Consider the following 20,000-nt stretch of genomic DNA (forward strand, 5'->3'; position numbering starts at 1 on the left):
CTTCGTGAAAATATAAAGATGCTTGTTGAACAACGTAACCAGTTGTAAAACCACAGCTCGTCTGCTAATTTTACTTTGTAAATAATTAGAAATAAAGCTTGTAATTTAGCACACAATGCCAACAAATTTGAGGGATGGACGTTATTCGATAATATCAACCCCAGTACTGGACTAGTACTTTATCTTGCCGAACCTGAAAGGATGAATGATAAAGTTGGCCGCGTAGGGATTTAAACTTAAAGCAAAAGAAGTCGGAAGAAATGCCTCAATGTTTTTTTTTTTCTTTTTTCTGCTGCTTTAAAGATTCTGCAAGTTTACAGTTCTCATTAAAACAAAATAATGATAGGCGCAGGCATATGGATGTGTGGTAAAAGGCTTGCTTCCCAACCACATGGTTCTAGGTTCAGTCCCACTGTGTGGCACCTTGGACAAGTGTCTTCTACTATAGCTTCGAGCCAACTGAAGCCTTGTGAGTGGATTTGGTAGACGGAAACTGAAGTAAGCCCGTCGTGTGTGTGTGTGTGTGTGTGTGTGTGTGTGTGTTCGTGCGTGTCTTTGTGTCTCTGTCCACCACCACCGCTTGACAACAGGTGCTGATGTATTTACGTTCCCGTAACCAAGCGGTTCGACAAAAGATATTGATAGAATAAGTACTAGGATATAAAAAGAACGTACTTGGGTTGATTCTCTCAACTAAAAAATTTTTCCAAGGAAAATGCTATGAAGATTTCATTTTCGTATAATGATTCGAGAGTGCATGCACTTCGATAGATTTTTTTGGTTCATCTCACTCACAGAATTATTTCAATATACTCTACGAGCTAACGAAACACTCACCAGTTTCCGCCAACATCATAGCTCCACCTTGTGCTGTAATCAAAATTGGTTCCGAATTCAAAACCTACAAGGTCATCATTATTTTTTATCTGTTCTAGGTTCAATAGAATAAGTATTGCACTATACATATACAGATGCTGGATCAATGAAAACACCACCACTTCTTGTATTAATTATTTTGAAGCGACTTAAATAGCGAATATCTCAATTCAGTTGAATGTAGTGGAATACTGAAGCCATGGTCTCGATAACTTTTTGTATTTGAGTTCATTTATGTATGCTATCTATATGCATACATACATACGTACATACATACATACATACATACATACATACATACATACATACATACATATATGTATGTATATACACAAACACAAACACACAAATATCTTTGAAAATAAGATCATCTTAAATCTAAAATTATTACTTATATGTATAAAAGATTTTTTCAAAAAGCTGATTAATAAAAACCATCAGATATCAGGTCTGCATTCATCTGGTTAACACAAAGAGTTCCATCCTTCAAATGTGCGTTAATCTTCTATATTTTTATGCAATTAATAGTTCTTAATGTAAGAAAAGTTTTCTTTTTTGTTTTTTAAAATACTAACTGCATCTAGAAATTTTTTTCCTGAAAATTCTCTTTAATGTGTGTGTGTGTGTGTGTGTGTGTGTGTGTGTGTGTGTGTGTGTGTGCTTGCGTGTGCGTATATAAATGATTTAATAACATCTTGAGCGTTTGTCTCCATTTTAGATTTTTCCTATATATATATATATATATATATATATATGAGGCGCGGTCGGTACTTAAATGTGTAATGATTCTTTTTTTTACTACAGCAATTGTTGCATGATGTCGAATTCACGGAATATATTTTTCGAGAATTGTACAAAATCTAACCACTTTGCTTAATACGTGACAAATCTCGTTGGAAAGTATCAAAACAAAATCAGGAAAAGTGTATTTAACCGATGATTTAAAGTTGCAATATATTTTTTATCAGATCCTTTATTATGCAGAACTGTGTGTTGTTTTGAAAAACGTGTGTTTCTCGTCAAAAGCACTGACAGCTAAAATATAATAGTTATGGCTACTTGCCATGTTATCTTATTAACGTTGTATCCCTTGACAACCTTAACATTATGTCTACATTATGTGAAGTCTATGAATAAAAAATATATGAAACTAATGTGAAACTAATAAGTATATGAAACTAAGTTTCTAAATCTATCACCTTAACAATTTCTACAGAATCTAATCATTTTATAAGTGGTCTTATGAATCCCCAATAGTTAACTTTTACCACTATATCGATTGCAAGCTAGATGGTGGTATAAAGTTCGTTGAAATTCGGTTAAGCAACAACTTCTTACCTTTTTTGATTGATGCAATCCACTGAGAGAGGGAACGTTTCGAAAAGATTTTTGCTTTATTTGTGTAATTATCAAATTCTCGCCTGTCTACAGAAAATTTTTAATTATTACTATGCTGCACTAAGGTCATTACTTTTAAACCACAAGAAATTATTGAATATGTCTAAAGAAATGGACGAATCTTCGGAATAATAATTGTTGTTTGATTTCAATATAAGCAACAAATGATTTAGACTGCTTATATTTGACTAGAAAGATTTCTACTGCGTTTTGAATAAAATGTCAGATCTCAGTCAGAAGCTTAAGTATTATGTTACAAAATCAACTACATTAATAATTCAGCTATTCAAACTAATTCTAAACATTGACGTTAAAATCTCCATAAAGAGTTGATGTGGCATATCGTAACTGATTTAATTTTTTCACACAAAAAAATAATCTAAAATGTTTAGCAACGGCGAGAAGATTAATAAATTAACGAATTGTTTGAAATTGAGGCTACGTCACCTTTAAATTACAACCTGCCGTCATTAAAAAGACAAGAAAGTATTGGGTATCGTACTTTTAGATATTCCTAAAAAAAATTCATTACTGTAATTCTTGTGATAAGGCTGATTGGCCAGGGTTGACATGGAGATAAACAGTAACTTGAAAATTTAGAGAGGTTACGACAAACGTAACACACACACACACACACACACACACACACACACACACACATACACATATATATATATATAAGCAAAGAAGGTAATTCTAAAATCTCTGTAAGAGATGAACGCAGTATCTGTACTGACAAGTAATGTTTGTCGCCACTTCAGCATGGCTGTTCTGTTCGAACGGACGTTACTCCGGTTTTTTAACAGACGTAGTATCCAGTACTGAGGAAGGGCAGAAATAGCTTGAAACCATGCTGGTCTGCTGATCTCGTCGCTATAAGGTGCTAGGAGTTCGCACCTCTGCTCGCAATATATTGGATGCTGGTTGCATCGTTAACCAGCAAGAGGAAATGTCTTCTTGAGATTTAAAAAACTGCAGTAACGTCCGTTCGAACGAAACAGCCATACTGAAGTGGCGACAAACCATTACTATATATATATATATATATATATATATATATATATATATATATATATATATATATATATATATATATACACATACATACATATAAATATATAGGTAGACAGACAGACAGATAGATAGATATCAAATATCAGAAATTATGACCACACAATATATATTATTAGTATCACTAGCGTTTCTGTTGACACCAATTGATAGAAACTAACACCTCAAGTTACACCCTAATGTTTATAAAAATACCGTTTTTTATGACTTGTCTAATGTAGTTTTAAATATACTAAACCTGGAAAAAGTCGGTATGATCACATCTGGAGCATTTTTAAGTAAAGTCTGCTCAACCAAGGCTGACCTGGGAAAAAATTTAGATGCTTTATGTTTAATGAATGAAATACTGGATGAGAAAACATTTGATTAAAAGGCTTAACTCTTATAATATAACACATTGATAACAATGTTCATGTTTATTCATATTTATGACTTTTCAAAACCCTTTAAAATAAAGGGTTTCTGACAGTACGTGAATTTATGCTTTTCAATTTCGATAACTATAAATGTGAATTTAAACGCATATGAGTTATTGTATTATATTTCATTGAATTTTGATTTCATACTTCTATATTTCTTTTTTCTTTTATTTTTAGATTTTCATCGCTCACTATGTCACGGGCTTTATTTTTATCAACACTTCAGGCACTAAAAAATGTTAAAGAGAACCTTTACGTCCAGTACATTGGTATTAACCTTGCAAATATATCTAAACTACCTCCTGGATATACTAAGGTTCGAGAGAAGAAATCGCGCGCGACTTGAAATGCTACAAATCACAGCCGCTGTTTGCGGGATAGAACTTTGCTATGCTGCCGAAACCGCTTTTGTAAGTCCCGTTCTTCTGAAGCTGGGTGTCCCAGTTACATACATGACGTGGGTATGGTGCCTCAGTCCACTTTTAGGTTTCTTTTTGGTACCAATTTTCGGATCAATGAGTGATAGATGTAAATTACGTCTTGGTAGAAGACGACCGTTTATTCTTATGATGTCTGCCGGCATAATCGTTGGTTTGGTCTTAATTCCGAATGGCGAATACTTTGGAATATTAGCTGGTGACCAACCGCCTATCAGTGATTACAGAGATAACATAAATGGAACGTTATTGTATACGAACTATGCAAGCAATTCGACAGTTGTGTCTATAGCTTCATTTCCGAGACAACATATAGCATACCGAGGTATAATCTTAACTATAGTCGGTGTTATATTATTAGATTTTAACTGCGACGCATGTCAATCACCTTCTCGGTCATACTTACTCGATGTTACTCTTCCGGAAGAACACAATACCGGTATAACAACTTTTACCATTATGGCCGGACTCGGGGGTAGTGTTGGATATATCATGGGTGGTATAGACTGGAATACCCAAGCATTAGGAAGCGCATTCGAAGGACACGTTAGAACCGTTTTCATGGTTGTTTTAGGCATTTTCATTCCATGTGTTTTATTAACGGTAACCAGCAGCAAAGAAATACCTTTGGAAGAATTAGATATCAATGTTGAAAAATATCAGAAGAAAAAGAAAAAAGTAGGAAAATCGAAATATGAGAAATTTGATAATGAAAGCGATACCAGCGATGAAAAAGAAAGTGATCATATTCCATCGTATGACTCTCTTGGAAGTTCTGAAACCGAAAAAAACCCAGCTCAAAATAATGAGCAGAGACACGATTCCAATGAGAGAACAGAGACTGAAAAACGTGAAGATAAGGAAATGACTTACGAACAAATAAAACAACCCGTTGATGCAAAAATGGATATCAAACAGAACGAAGCTATACAAATCTCAACAGATGTCACATTGAAAACATATCTTCGTTCAATAATACATATGCCTAAATCTTTATCAGTTCTGTGTTTGACCAATTTGTTCTGTTGGATGTCTTTGGTTTGCTACTCCCTGTATTTTACAGACTTTGTGGGCCAGGCGGTATATCAAGGGGACCCAAGTGCTCCCAGAGGTAGCATAAAACATGAACGATATGATAAAGGGGTACGCCTGGGATCATTTGCAATGTCATTATATTCGCTGTCTTGTGCTATATATTCTTACGTCTTTGAGAGGTTGGTAAAGAAATTCAGTAAGTAATATTTATATCTTAATTTCAGAAATAATTGTACAAAATCTTGTTGAATTGAATATATTACACTGTGTGACATGATTTTTGTCCTTTGGTAGCAGCTGTTATTTCCTATTTTTGCCTACCATAGAAAGTGTGAAAAATGGCTAACATTGCCTTCAAACTTTGCTTTTGTTAAATTTATTAAAACCCCCAAAAATCCCTTTGAATACAAGGCTATGATCATCCTCCCCCACTACTCCTGCTCATGATCAGAGATGCACATCTTACATAGATATATCTCCATTGTTTTATGTTTGTTTGTTTGTTTTGTTTTGTTTTTGTTTGTTTTTTGGGTGGTTGTCCAAAGACAAATGTTTAGTATTTTTGATACACCACGTCTAGAAATCTTTGTTTATACTCTTTTAAATATGAAATCGGAGCAGAAGTAAAGTTGCATAGCTTTAAACGAGAACCAAACGATTTCATGGTTTCAATTTTCCGGAGAAGTAAATTTTTATTGTACGTTATGCACCGATCTCTATAATGTTTTCTTTATGACAAAGCAGGAAATCCCTCTGTATGTTCCGAGATCATTGTGGGCGTAAGTAAAGTGAACTTGTATCACCGAGGATTAACGCACCAGGAGCCTCCTTTTTACTCTATAATACTTCTGTATTAAAAATGGTATACCATTAATTGACAGGCAAAAGACAGGGATTAACAAACAGTAAAACTAGCCTATGATTTGGTTTTTGATTTCTGGTTGTAGCTTATATTTCATACAAGTCACTATTTATAGAAAACCTGAACGTTACAAAATTTCATGTCTCCACATGTTCTTATATATGAAATAGATGTTCGTATATAAGAAATAGATATTGTATTAAGTTATGAAATGTCCTCTTTGACTTAAAAACATTTTGTAAGGACCAGCAGGAAGAAAAATCATCACAATAATTGTACTATTTAATTATTGCATTGCTAAATATTGTATATAATGATCATTATACTTTTGAAATTTTAAATATTTTATACTGAATTACTTTAAAGAAAAAGATAGATTGTTTACGTTTTGGAAAATGTCGTGACAAGGATAAAGACAGTATCTACTATTGACAATTGGCCTCATGGTGACACAAACAGAAAATTAAAGATGGTGTTTACATAGATTTAACCAACATTATCTCGGGAAGAATTAAGTTCATTATGGATTCCGTATCGAAGTATTTTATACAAATATATTTTCATATACTACTTTAACCTTTGACAAACAAATAATATTGTGAATTGTGGCCTAGAGGATAAAATAGTTCAACAAATTAATTAAGTTCCAAATTTATAATTCAAAACTATTCAATGATTAAATGTAAATTAACTGAGGATTTTAAGTCACAAGTTGGCGTTGTTCGAATAAACTTATGATCAAAAGCATCCCATTCTGTCTTATACAGCCTCATTTTTCTCAGATGACAAGGTGTGATCGATGAAGATTTCTGTTTTAATCAGATCTAACACTTTTCAGGCTCTTTTATTGATCGCTGGTGATTGTGATGGTTCATGTCGACTTATTTATCTAGAGAAAGCTAATCTGCTGGAGCCTGTCCTATAAGATACATGTATTGACTGATTTTGGTTTAACACTGCAAATTAAAGTAACATTCTATTATGGTGTACACCTTCTGTTTCTATCTCTTTGCAATACCACAACTGACAGAAAACGAGAGAATTGCTAGTGTTGTAAAACAAGGAGTAGTAAACGATGCTGAGAAAGAACGCCAACAAAAGGGGTGTAGATAAATTTCGATCCATAACTCTACTGAATGGAGAGTTAAAGATTTCAGCCAGGATGTTAGCAGTTTGGTCCTTGTCCTGGCGGTCAAATCAGAGAACTGCAAACATGAGCGATTCCGAACAAATCTATTCAAGACGACCTCAGCTCATGTGTTACAACATAGAGTTTACAATAAAACTGTTTTCAAGGGGACCTAAAGAATTTAGTTTGGTTAAAATCTTTTTATAAGGTCGACAATTTTGACTTGATAACCGTTTTGAAAGCCACTGTTTTCTGCTGTTTTCAGAGGCTATATAGCAAGGCACAGCAGTATTTGTTAGGTGGTCAGGGTAAACATTCATCTCTCAAAAGCGTTTTTGCTTCACGAACTCAGAGTATCAAGGATGTTCCATCTTACCTCTTCTATACGTGCTGGATCTCGAACCACTGAGGAAGCTGGAATAGTTGAAAGGCATCTTTTCGAACTTAAACGTAAGAAAGCTACGTCAGGGTACGCAGATGATGTCATCTTCAAGGTCCCGGACGTCACCGAAATAGAAGTGGTCCGCACCATTCAGAAGGAATACGGAAGGGTAGCAGGAGAAAAATAATCATCACAGACAGGTTAATAAGCTTGCAGTTCGACACCTAAAGAAACAAATTCATTCCATAGTGAGGCGCTGGACCGCTCTATGCTTAAACTGTTCAGGGTACAGTTCGGTATCGACTTCCGAGTGGACCGGAACTGAGACGTGGTAATGAGCAAGGTGGTCAATCTTACCTGGGTGGAATTATCCCTGGAAGGCGAGGTAGATGTCGCAGGTGCCCACATTGCCACCGTTATCGCAGTTAAGATCTGATCAGATTGGACCGTTTGCGCTTCGGTTTCTTGGGGAAGACAAGAATTTCCTTCATGTCTTGTCCACATTTGAATAGTTGGTCTTCTACAATTATCTCTGGTTTCTCGGAAAGACGAATTGAAATTCTAATGAACTGTTAAAAGCAACGAAACTAGTTGATCTAGTTTACATCTTACACTGCAAAAAAAGTCAAAGAACCTATGCATAACAAATTAAAAGCTAACTCGAAATATTTCGTTTTTGTATTTGGTTTGCATGATTCTTGATATGAACTAATGTTCACATATTATTGGCGATGATACAATAAATAACCTGAAATAATTTGCGTACAAAAAGCTACATATTAGTCAGTTACTAATATCATTTTCATTTGCTTCTCCTACGCATTAATATGGTAGATCGAATTTGACTATTTATCATGTGGGTAACATTTTTATAATTATATAATCATTCAATATTTCAGTTATATGTATACATCCGACAATTTTCCGCACAATTTCCATTTAGCAAATTCACTCAGCCCAATGTTGTAGTAGAAGATATTCAGCTAAGAATAGAGTCGAATTCAGTGTGTGTGTGTGTGTGTGTGTGTGTGTGTGTGTGTGTGTGTGTGTGTGTGTGTGTGTGTGTGTGTGTGTATGTGTGTGTGTGTGTGCATTCTAAATAAGATTTAAATAATTCATATTTGAATGATTTTTAAGTAACCTGATTTTTAAAAATCATCGAAGCTTTATTCTTTGCTGTTTGTTGTGTTGTTTTACCAAGTTTTATATATTGAAATGTACTGAATGTATAGAACTGGGTTTTTTATGCGTGCATACCATTTATTTAGCTGCCAAGAAAGATTGGATTTGCCATTCAGTCAGTCAACCCATCAAAGCTATAAAATTACAAGTACTTGAGCGTGGAATTAACTTGACAAGTAAAGTAAGCATGTAAATTAAAATCCGTTCCATTGACTGAATTCATCAGTCAAAATCCATGAAATTCTATATTTATTGCTTGGATTACCTCATTCTCTGCTAATCAATGTCTTCCATTTCCTAATCAATGGATCATATCTATTGTGATTTATTGAGATCTCAATCACTGGTTGTTGCAACGAGATGTTGCTGTTAACTTTTATCGTAACGTATAAAACTGGCCAAAAAATGTTTCGCAGTATTTCTTCCAGATCTTTACAATCTGAGTTCAAATCACGCCGAGGTCAACTTTTCTTTTCCTTCTTTCGAGGTTGATAAAAATAAGAAACCTGACGAAGACTAGTGTTGATGATATCGACTAGATCCCTCTCCTGAAAACTGCTGTATATATATTTTAATCAGAGAGGCTCACATGTATTTATTTGTTGTTTGAGATTCTTTAACATAATTAAATTAACACTATTAAATATTTTGTAATGGGTTTAAGTACTTTCGCTTGATTTCTGTCAACGCTTCTGATTTGTTGGACGTTATCGCTCATGTTTAGTTTTAACGCGGACTTAATTTCATGGATTGGAAGAGAAAATAAAACCATATGGCGTGCTTATCTTCCTAAATTGATAATGAAAGTGGGAAGGCTACCACTGAAAACTGAAACCGGATTGTTGGTTCCAATTGCATCGAGTTTATCTTTGCAATGCCAGTGAAAGGAGATTGTTGGCTTCGTCGTTATAGCGTCGAAAAAATATCTCGCAATATTTCTTACGGTTTTGTGCGTTCTGAATTCAAATTTCTTTGAGGTCAACGTTGCCTTTCATAACTCCGGGGTCGAATAAATGAAGTTCTGATGAAGTACTAGGGTATATTTAATCGACTAATTTTTCCGTCAAATTTCAGACACTGTGCTTATGATAAAAAAAATTTTAAACGACGGTGATCTAGGAGAATCATTAGAACGTCTGAGAAAATGCTTTGTAGCATTTTTTCTGGCTTTTTTAAGTTTAGAGATCAGATCCTGCATAGGTTAACTTTATTTTACATCCTAGCGGGGTCTATAAAACAAAGTGCCAGTCAAGTACTAGTGTCGATGGTTTCGACTAATTCTCTTCCCTAAAAATTCCTGACCTTGTACCTTCAATAGAAACCAGTATTACAATATAGCTATTATATGCCAATTTAGTTAGCAGGGATGTTGTCTTGAAGTTTGGTGACAACAATCATCCTTTATTCTTAGGATTCTTGTAGATTATAGGATGACACATTTCTGCACATTAACAATGTTCTTTAGCTTCTTAGGTAACAATTTGAGTGCTGTGCCACGTGCACCAGTTACTACAGGAGCAATTGTCATCTTTGTCTTCCACAATCTTTTCATCGCCCAGGCCAAGTTCTGCTGGTTCTCAATTTTCTCAGTTTCTTTGGCATCCACTTGATTGTTATACGGTATTTAAATATTTGTGAAATTACAGTACGTGCGCTTTTTGTTGTTTTTTTTTTCTTTTCATTACCTTGCGTACGTAAGAGAAAGCGGGGTATTGTAATCACTCGTCTTTCTCTGTATGTTTGCAAAATTACTGCAAAACGGCTGGAATGCGATTTTGTGTGCGCGCGCGCACGTGTGTGTTTTGTGTGTGTGTGTGTGTGTGTGTGTGTGTGTGTGTGTGTGTGTGTGTGTGTGTGTGTGTGTGTGTGTGTGTGCAGAGATAGATTCAAGAGTTTCGTTTATTTACCGGAGTATAAATACCTATAATGGTGATACTTAAAAAGAAATTAATTCAGCTCAATTAAAAAGTATGGGTAAGCAACGTATTGTAAGTCACACTATAATTTGCAAAAGAAATTATCTGTGCGCAAGGTATATTGCCCCTCCATTTTTTTTTTTCATTTTATTTTATTTTTGTACACTGAAATTTCATCTGGTTTCCTGGTTCAGTAGCATGGTCAGTTTTATAGAGAAATCCCATAAAATTCTATAATTATTTTTTACTTTCATAGCTTCTAGCTCGTGCTCATTCGAATTTTCTTTCTCTTTGAATCCACACACCCGGCTAATATCCTAATACGTTCTTTTACCTATACAGTCATGCCTGCACATATACTCTTTTTGTTTTAGCGTACTCCATTCACTTAAAGATGGTTAATACCTTCGTCTTCTTTTCCATAGATTCTGTATTTGCTTTCTGACTGAGTTTATCAATTCTTACCTTCATTAAAATCGTTTTTATAGCCTATTACTGAGCAGTTGTCATCAGCGATTCAGATTTTTGTATCAGATTTCAATTTATCAGCCTAAGTTCTTTACTTCCAGCATCTTCAGTTTGTTGCGTGAATTGACTATGTAAATCTTCTTTCCAACCATCTGTCTCGTCATTCGTCCTTCTGTTCTTGAATATTCTTCTTTTGTTTCACTAACTTTCTGGATATCTCTGACCACAACAGAGTTCTTGAAACCCAATATTGATGTATTAACAGTGTCTTCTGCATTTAACATGCCTCTGTTTCTTGTCTGTCTTGGTTGGAAGAGCTTGTCGATAATTTAGGGTAGTGTGCGTTGTGAAATATGAGCACCGGCTGATTTAATATGATCGATTAAATCGGTCAGATATTAATGCATTGATTCAGCAGTGATGAAATCTAAAGCAACTCAACATTTTAAATTTCAGAATGTAGAAGAGAAGGGCGAAACTGCAATATACTTAATCTGTTATTCAACTGCATCTCTCACTCTCACTTCAGTGACACTTTATTATCTTTTGATGTATATATAGCCAGTCTGAGTATTTGCACCAGAAAATACCTCCTCAAAACGTTTGCTTAGGCAGGTCTTCCTTCTTCATGCCACCTGCTTTATTCAAAAGAAAAGTGTTGCTGCAAGTATTACCATGAGAACACAAAAAGCTGAAACAGAAACAGTAAGCCATCATGTCCGACTCTAGCAATTATACCAATATACTGTTTTGGATTACACCTTTATAATCACCCCATAAATATGAAAGGTAAAGTTGACTTCGGCAGGATTTGAACTTGGAGCGCAGTGAGTCAGGACAAATACTGCAATGCATCCTATTCGAATTAAAGCTATTTTACTCAAGAGCTGGTACAGGATTTATTGAAGTCCTCTTCAAATGGTAGCTGTAGAGCGAAATATTTTCAAAAGGTTTCAGTTTAATTCTTGGTGTATTGGTATATTTTCATTAATTTTCACCGCCTGTAACACTAACGCCTTCTGCCATGTTTAGGTGAACTATTTCCTCAAGTTCTTGATCAGTTTCGAAGTCCATTAGCTTTATTAAGCTTTGCAATAGCATTACAGCGAATGATATTTCCAGGTTCAAAATATGGGAATGAGTAATTCACTAAAGTTACAGTTGTTTAAATTACACTAAAGTCACAGTTGATAACTGTACAGATTGTCTTCATCATCGCAGGAATCAACGCTTTTAAGCTGCTTCTCTATCAATCAGACTGATTTCATCATTATAGACTCAACGAGGACATCAAGATTTTGCTGAAGCTGTGTTCTTTAATGGAAGATGGAAGTATACCATCACTACCAAAAAAGGCCATTTCATCTATCAAGCTTTGATAACATTCTGACCTTCGTTTCTACTAATTCTTTCAAGCCCGTTGGAGCAGTCTTTCATCTCTGAAATAGCTCTCAGCAATCTCCTGTTATGACAGTCTCCCTCCTAATCTAAATATTTGTAAATCTTTGATTTACTGTGTCATCCTTTATGTATAATAGTCCAGCAGGCATAATTTCTTTGTTATCATTCTCACCTATGATCATTTATAACCTGTCTCTCCTTTTAGAAACGGAATCAAAAAGGTCAATAGATTCTTATCCCGATTCAGTTGGTAATTTGCTGTAAACGTTTAGCATGTTTACACAAAAATTATGTCAACATGCCCGCTATTATTTGTACCCGTTACAAGCAGAACGACTACTATATATATATATATATATATATATATATATATATATATATATATATATATATATATATCAGAAACAGTAAGAGTATCATAATTTCTCATAGAGTATGAACCAATGACCAAGCTGAATGTTTGAATGTCATGGTTGCTAGGTGAGTTATGTGGTACGTAAATGTTTAGGTATCCATTGAGCTCATACAACAGGCCTTGTACAAGTATCAGAGTTTATTTTCATTGCATAATGTGCACTGAATGATCAGTTTTGGACCTGTGTAGCATTTGTGTAAATTTGACCATAGAACGCTGCAGAGACAGACAATATTCCAGTTGAGGAATGAGTTACATATCACCTTAAACTCTCCAACAGTAAAGACCGTCTCTGCTCAAAAACTACATCTGATCACCGTTTTACTCCACATTCAGAATATTTTGGCAAAATTTAAAGCTAATCCAAACCAAATAATGCTACATTTCTAGTCATTTCGGGTGCAGAAAGAATGAATGATTTTCATTACAGATAGAATATTTTATATTAATCTATAACAATTTAAGAAAAGCCATTTATTAGTATGTTCAAATCCTAGCTTTCTATATAAATCCCAGTGGATTACTCTCCCTAAGTTGTCATGTCTTGTATTATTTTTGTACCAGCATGCTACATTCACTTACTATTTGTAATACAATTTCTATGAAACTAATATGATAGCATGTGCATACATTTCTATGAAAGACTGACCTCCTTTTCTCAAATACATGCAGTGCAGGACAAGTATAGATGAAATAAAATGAAAGTATTATTCTTCGAAAGGAAGTATTAAGATAAAAAATAAGTTGTTTAACTTCTAGGTCGCACTCTATGGCGTAAAAATGTCAGGATTAATTATGGTTCGAAATACTTTTCAGAGTCAAGGTCAAAAAATATTGACAGATACAAAAAATATTATTCTAATAATATACATTATTATTAGTAGTAGTAGTAGTATTCAGGTCACTACCTGGAATCGAACTCGGAATCTTGTAGCCCGCTCTCTTAACCACTATGCCATATACCCGTGAGCATTTCTAGCCTTCTGCCAAAATTTGAAGCCATTGTTGTTGTTATTATTAAGGCAACAAGTGGCAGAATAGTTAGCACGCTGGACAAAATGCTTAGCGATATTTTGCCCGTCGCTACGTTCTGAGTTCGAATTCTGCCGAATTCGACTTTGCCTTTCATCCTTTCGGGGTCGATGAATTAAGTTCCAGTTGAGTACTGAGGTCGATGTAATCGACTATCCTCCTCCCCCAATTTCAGGCCTTGTGCTTATAGTAAAAAAGATTATTATTATCATTATTATTATTATTATTATTATTATTATTGAGTGAGAGAGCAGTGCATGCCATCAAAGTGGCACTGGGGTAAAATTTACGAAGCCCATTATACCCATCATGACTATCTGTCTGATGATAATAACAACAACCAGGCACATGCATCACAACCATATGTGCGCGACATAGTGATCTCATATCAAGATAAACAGTGCATGACCTTGCAGGTGGGGCCCAGTTAGAATTTTTTCTTAAGGTCGAGTAACCCATCCCGCTCAAAAGGCCCCTGAGTAAGGTTTGTTTAAGGATGATGAACAAAACACCCATGGTTCCAAATGTGAATTATCCAAACCCCAAAGGATTCCTCTCAACATATACTCCCCCACTACTTCTGCTCCTCATCAGGGATGCACATATCATCAGCCACTAAGGGACATGCACAACTGGTGAAGGTTAAGCAATCAGTTAAGATCAGAAGTCATGAGAGCCACTGCCTGGTACTGCATTAGGGCATTTATTTTTTTTTTTTTATCATTATTATTATTATTATTATTATTATTATTATTATTATTATTATTATTACTGTTGTTGTTGTTTGATGCGATTTCCAACTGCACCATATGGTACAATTCCGTGTTCCCGAGATCTGTGAAACATTATGTGTTCTTATTTTGGGAGAATTGGAAGAGTATAAACTTCTGTTACTGTACTGCATGAGTTTGTTTTGTTATAGAATTTCACCTGCTGTTTGTAGTGTTATATTAGCGTTTGATCTTTTATATGCAGTGTGTGTAATGTGAGTTGTGCCATTTCATTGAGTATTAATTTTGTTGAGTATATGTTTCTTGCGTTTCATATTATTTTATTGGTTAGTGTGTGAAAGATATTCTATTTGGTTTGTGGTATTTAGTCGATAATGTTCTACTAAGAAAAACCCATTGGCCATGGGCTGTTCTTAGTAGAGCTACGCTTAGACAATCTGTAGTGTTATAGCCCTAGTATAGCTTTTATTTTTGCTCATATATTTTTCTGTCGTATATAATGTTCCATTTATTATTGGTACTGCTCTCACATTCGTACCCTACATCTTAAAATATTTCGATTTCGGTATCCTTGTATTTTCGGTATCCTTCTTTTTTCCACAGCCCTTGATTAATATACCTGGCTGATTTGCCTTAATTTCTATCAATCGAGATGGTCCTATCCCGATTGTTATCATATATTGTGTATAGTACGTGTGTAACAGGAATACTTAGTCGCTAATATTACTTCTTATCGATGAGAAAATGTCTCGTCGTTGTACACTACTGAGGAAATAGCTTTTGTGATCTACATAAGCTTGACGGTCTAAAAGTTAGTTTACTGTGCTGAGCTTTCTATTGTTTCTTAACGTAGTGTTAAGCATTTATCGTATAAGTGGGTGGCAAAGAATGAAACCAAAATATTCACTGGTATCGACAGTAGATAGAGTAGTAAATATTTTGTCCTTGAAGCCCTCGTTTGTATTTTGTGTTTGGTCAATGAGTACTATGGTAATAGTGATCAGAATCTATGTTGTGAATTGAAGAAGAGGTGTTGGTTAGTGATGTCAAGGTTTATCCTTTCTAGTATGAATTCTTCATACGAGAGTGAAGAATCTTTATGGCATTTCTTCATCCGGGTTTCTCTCGAGATTTAGAAATATTATTGATTTTGCTTCACTCCATATTCTGAAAATTAGTATATTTACAAATAGTTGTAGCTGCTGGTGAATGCAGTGATTCCTTCTGGTTCTGTGCCTTTTATGTATGTGTTTGTGACTTCGTGGTCATCCTGCAGCTTTTGTCTTTGAAAATTTCTTTACTAATTTTGCTATGTATCATAGAAGAATGGGGTCAGATTCTTACTCTAAATGGAAGATGTTTATCTTTCGTTTTGTATTCTTGTTCCTTTTCTGTTGTTTGTATCTTTCCTAAAATAATATGCCCATTCATATGAACGTATTTTATGGATGGGATAAATACTTGTGTGCCGAAGGTGCTGCTGTACTCCGTCTCTGAAAGCAGGAATTGATGTCTCACCAGGCAGTGAAGCAGCTCTACAGATGTTTTGGCCCCTTCCGTCATGATACCAGAGCTACCCGGTACCAATCACTGATGGAGGCGACAAAAGTCCCGCAAAATAGGACGAGCTTTGTAGAGTCAGATGTTGCGACTCTGAGCCAAATGTTTCTATTATTTTCAGTGTTCGCTCTTGCTGTACCACTCATCCTCACTCTTGAACCAAATGTAATGACTTGCTTTCTCAGCAACTGCCGACAATTTTCAGGCAACATCTTTTCTCTCCTTCGCAACTAGTTCAAGAATCTTGAGCATCGAGTGAACCCTAGATCCAACAAATTCTCTAACACCTGTCACTACAAGTCGATATATTACTTCCTATCCATTGTTTTCGCTGCAATACATGCATACAGACAGACCAACATTCACAAACACTCACATACATACATACATACATACATACATACATACATACATACATACATACATACATACATACATACATACATACATGCAAACTATATATTAAGGGAATACTGCGAAATACTTTCTGATAGTCAATCCTGGTCAGTAATTATCTTTAAACCCATATGAGCCTTTGCAGTATTCTTTCTATTCTTCAGGAAACGTTTTTTTTTTTTTTATATTTCTAGTTTCTTTAAACTTATGAATTAAGATAGTCTTATCCCCAGTCACCCAGTTAGACATCGTCTCAAGCTCCATCAGTATCACATTAAATATCTCTGCTCATGTCTTATATGTCCCTGTTTAACATTTTTAACTAAAAGCTTGAAAATCTATCGTTCTCTGGTACATTTTTATCACAATGTCTGGGTTACGTCATTTGTTATTGCGATCTACGATTCGGGAGTTGTGTTCGTTGTTTTGAACAATCTTGTCCGTGATAATTCTTTCGTTTCCTATGCTCCACCCCAAAATTGTTCAACTTCTCTCGTTGTTCGTGCTCTATTGACAACTATTTAATTTTACAAAGTTTTTAATCAGATAGTTTTGAGTTAGACTGTTTGTTTGTTCAAAGAATCGTTGTCGCTTTTCATTCGAACGGCGAATTATTTGCGATTTAATGTTCTCTTGTTTCAGGCATGCTTTGATTTTAGATACTTGTTTTTTGTTATAGAAGTCTCTCGTTCTCATTTTTTTTTTTCAGTTCTGTCATTTTGTTATTGTTTTCATAGGGGATTGAAATATGTTTTTTGTTATTTTATGATTTTGTATTTGTATATTTGTTTTCCGTGTTGTATGCTCGGGTTTTGATATTCCTTGAGTAACTACAGAGGCTGCTGCAGATATCATTTCATTTAGCCTCGTCATATTGATATTTGTGTTTGTGTCAATTCTGTGGCGATTGGGCATGCATTTCTGTTATTGTTACAATTTTTGTTTTTAAGTTTTATCCTTGGGAGGGACTTTCTTTTAATGCTTCTAATTTTAGATTGCTACGATTATGATTTCCACGTTTAGAATTTTTAATTCTTAGATCTTCCTCATATTCCCATATGTATGTTTGATCGTTCGTGTTTTCCTGGTTCAGCTTTACTTGGTCAGTGCATAGAGCTGTTCTTGGATTTGGTTTTGGCATGTTTTGTTATTTACTTTATTTTTTCTCCATTTGTTAGTTCTATCATCGTGTTTTACTTTCTCAGTGTTATAATTTGTCAGTTGTTTTCCATTTGCTACTCGTGTTTTTGTAACACATTCTTTCATTTTAATCTGCTATTTCAGTTTTTGATATTTACTTTTCGTTTTGAGAATGCATCTTAAGTTAACTAATCTGCTACATTTCAACGTTACATTTATATCTAGGCTATTCAACAAATTTTACAGAGAATATTGTCGCAGTTTTGTATTTGGGATAGTGCATCACTATAAAATATACATATAAATAGAAATTTATTCCTCTCGTGTCCAGTTATTGCTATACTGATTTGTTACGAGAGTTAAGAAATAAGGATCGGTCTTTTATTTAGTTTGTCATATTTGTCGTCATATTCCAGTTTACTTCTTTCCAATAATGTCAAGTTTTACATGCATCATTTCGGTAAGCTTTATAGCCTCTGATGATTCAAAGTATGCATTCCTTTTTAATTCAGTTTATAGTGAATTATATGGATCTTGTTTACATCGTTTGTAACTCTTGTCGTACTATGATCCGTCTAATAATGATATATACATGCATATATATATATATATATATATATATATATATATATATATATATATATATATATATATATATATATATATATATATATATAATGTTCCAGTTATTGTTGATTCTGTTCTTACTTTCATGTCTTTCGCCCTATATGTTTCAATTTTAAAATCCTTACATTTGGATAGCTTCTTCACTTCCTTTCCTGTAATATTTTGTTCATAACGGATCGTGGTGTCTATTTGCGTCCTATTATTTCCCTCCTAGTATTTCATTATCATATATGGCTGTTGTATTGATCAACTTGTCACTATGAATTGCCATGCTCCAAATGATGTAGCAAGACCGTTGTTTGTACCGTTTTTAGATTGTGTTTATACCATTTGTAATCCGTTTTTGTATCAAACTATTGTCACATTGCTCATTGGACATACCTATCGAATCGATCATGTTTGTATATATTCCGATATATATATTGGTCAGTCAAAGATGATGTGACTGACTGTTTCATTGTCTTAGTTGCATAGTCTGCACTAAATATTAGCATCAGTTTTACTAGTTTTATTGTTGTTTGTAGCAAGGCAGTGGTCTTGTGAAGCTGATATCGAAACTGTGTTTTTTTTTTTGCTTTTAACCCAGAAATTTTGAGCCATTGTTGATTTTTATCCTGACTTAATTCCTCTCTGTAAGGCTTAGCATCGCCTAAGTCTGTTATTTCGGCATATCACGCTTCTTCTTTGTATTTTGTCTTTTCTTTGCATAGAAAGAAAATGTGCTTCTTTTTCATGCTTATTGTACTGATCAGCTCTCTGCTTCATTTTAAATATTAATGAAATACTCCCACTTCTCGAAAAACGAAAAGATTTTCTTATTCTCTCAAAAGCGCATTTGGTCTATATATAATGTTATGTGAGTTCCATCAGCCGTGATTGAGCGTTTTATGGGCCTAACCTTTAAACTCCAGAACGAAGAGAGACGATATATAGAGGTGGTGCATCATACACACACACACACACACACACACACACACACACACACACACACACACACACACACGCACACACTTGTCTATACTTTGGTACTACAGTATATAGAGAGATGCAACACAAGCGTGACTACCACCAAAGATAGCGGTACGAACGTCGACTTTAGCATGTTATCACCTTTGCAGCACAAACGAACCAGAACTGAGTGCAGATGTGACATTTATCGACATGTGGTTGGCGGCAGTTTGCATAGACAGGCAATTTCTGATGACCACTGAATACCACAAGGCCTTGGATCTGTGCCCCTGAAGAGGCAGAAAGAAAATCAATTAAACTATTAGACTGGGAGGTGAGACAAAAGCCCAGATGCTTCATGTTTTGACAATAAGAACCCTTGTGAGTTTTCTTATAGAAAACAATTAGAAAAATAGAGTAGAAAAGAGACAGGTAAACTGCAGTACACACTAAAACTATTATTTCTAATGAATATCTGGTTGCAAAAGAAATCACTTCATCTTTAGGGTCAAGAACCGACAACCAAGAAAATGAGAGAATCCTTCTTCTGGTAGAGAACCAACAAATACCATACC

At 34.7% G+C, this 20,000-nt stretch overlaps 1 protein-coding gene across 1 annotated transcript in view; it reads left to right on the top strand.

Annotated features, from left to right (window-relative positions):
- The window catches only part of LOC106868128 (membrane-associated transporter protein), a 76,650-nt gene that overhangs the window by 36,880 nt on the left and 19,770 nt on the right, over nucleotides 1-20,000 (top strand). Inside the window, 2 exon segments of the mRNA XM_014913258.3 lie at nucleotides 3,942-4,098; nucleotides 4,100-5,432. Coding sequence (XP_014768744.2) covers nucleotides 3,958-4,098; nucleotides 4,100-5,432 — 1,474 coding nt within the window. The 5' untranslated portion in view covers nucleotides 3,942-3,957.

This window comes from Octopus bimaculoides, chromosome 4 (genome assembly GCF_046866305.1).
Source record: "Octopus bimaculoides isolate indiv1 chromosome 4, ASM4686630v1, whole genome shotgun sequence".
Classification (NCBI taxonomy): Eukaryota; Metazoa; Mollusca; class Cephalopoda; order Octopoda; family Octopodidae; genus Octopus; species Octopus bimaculoides.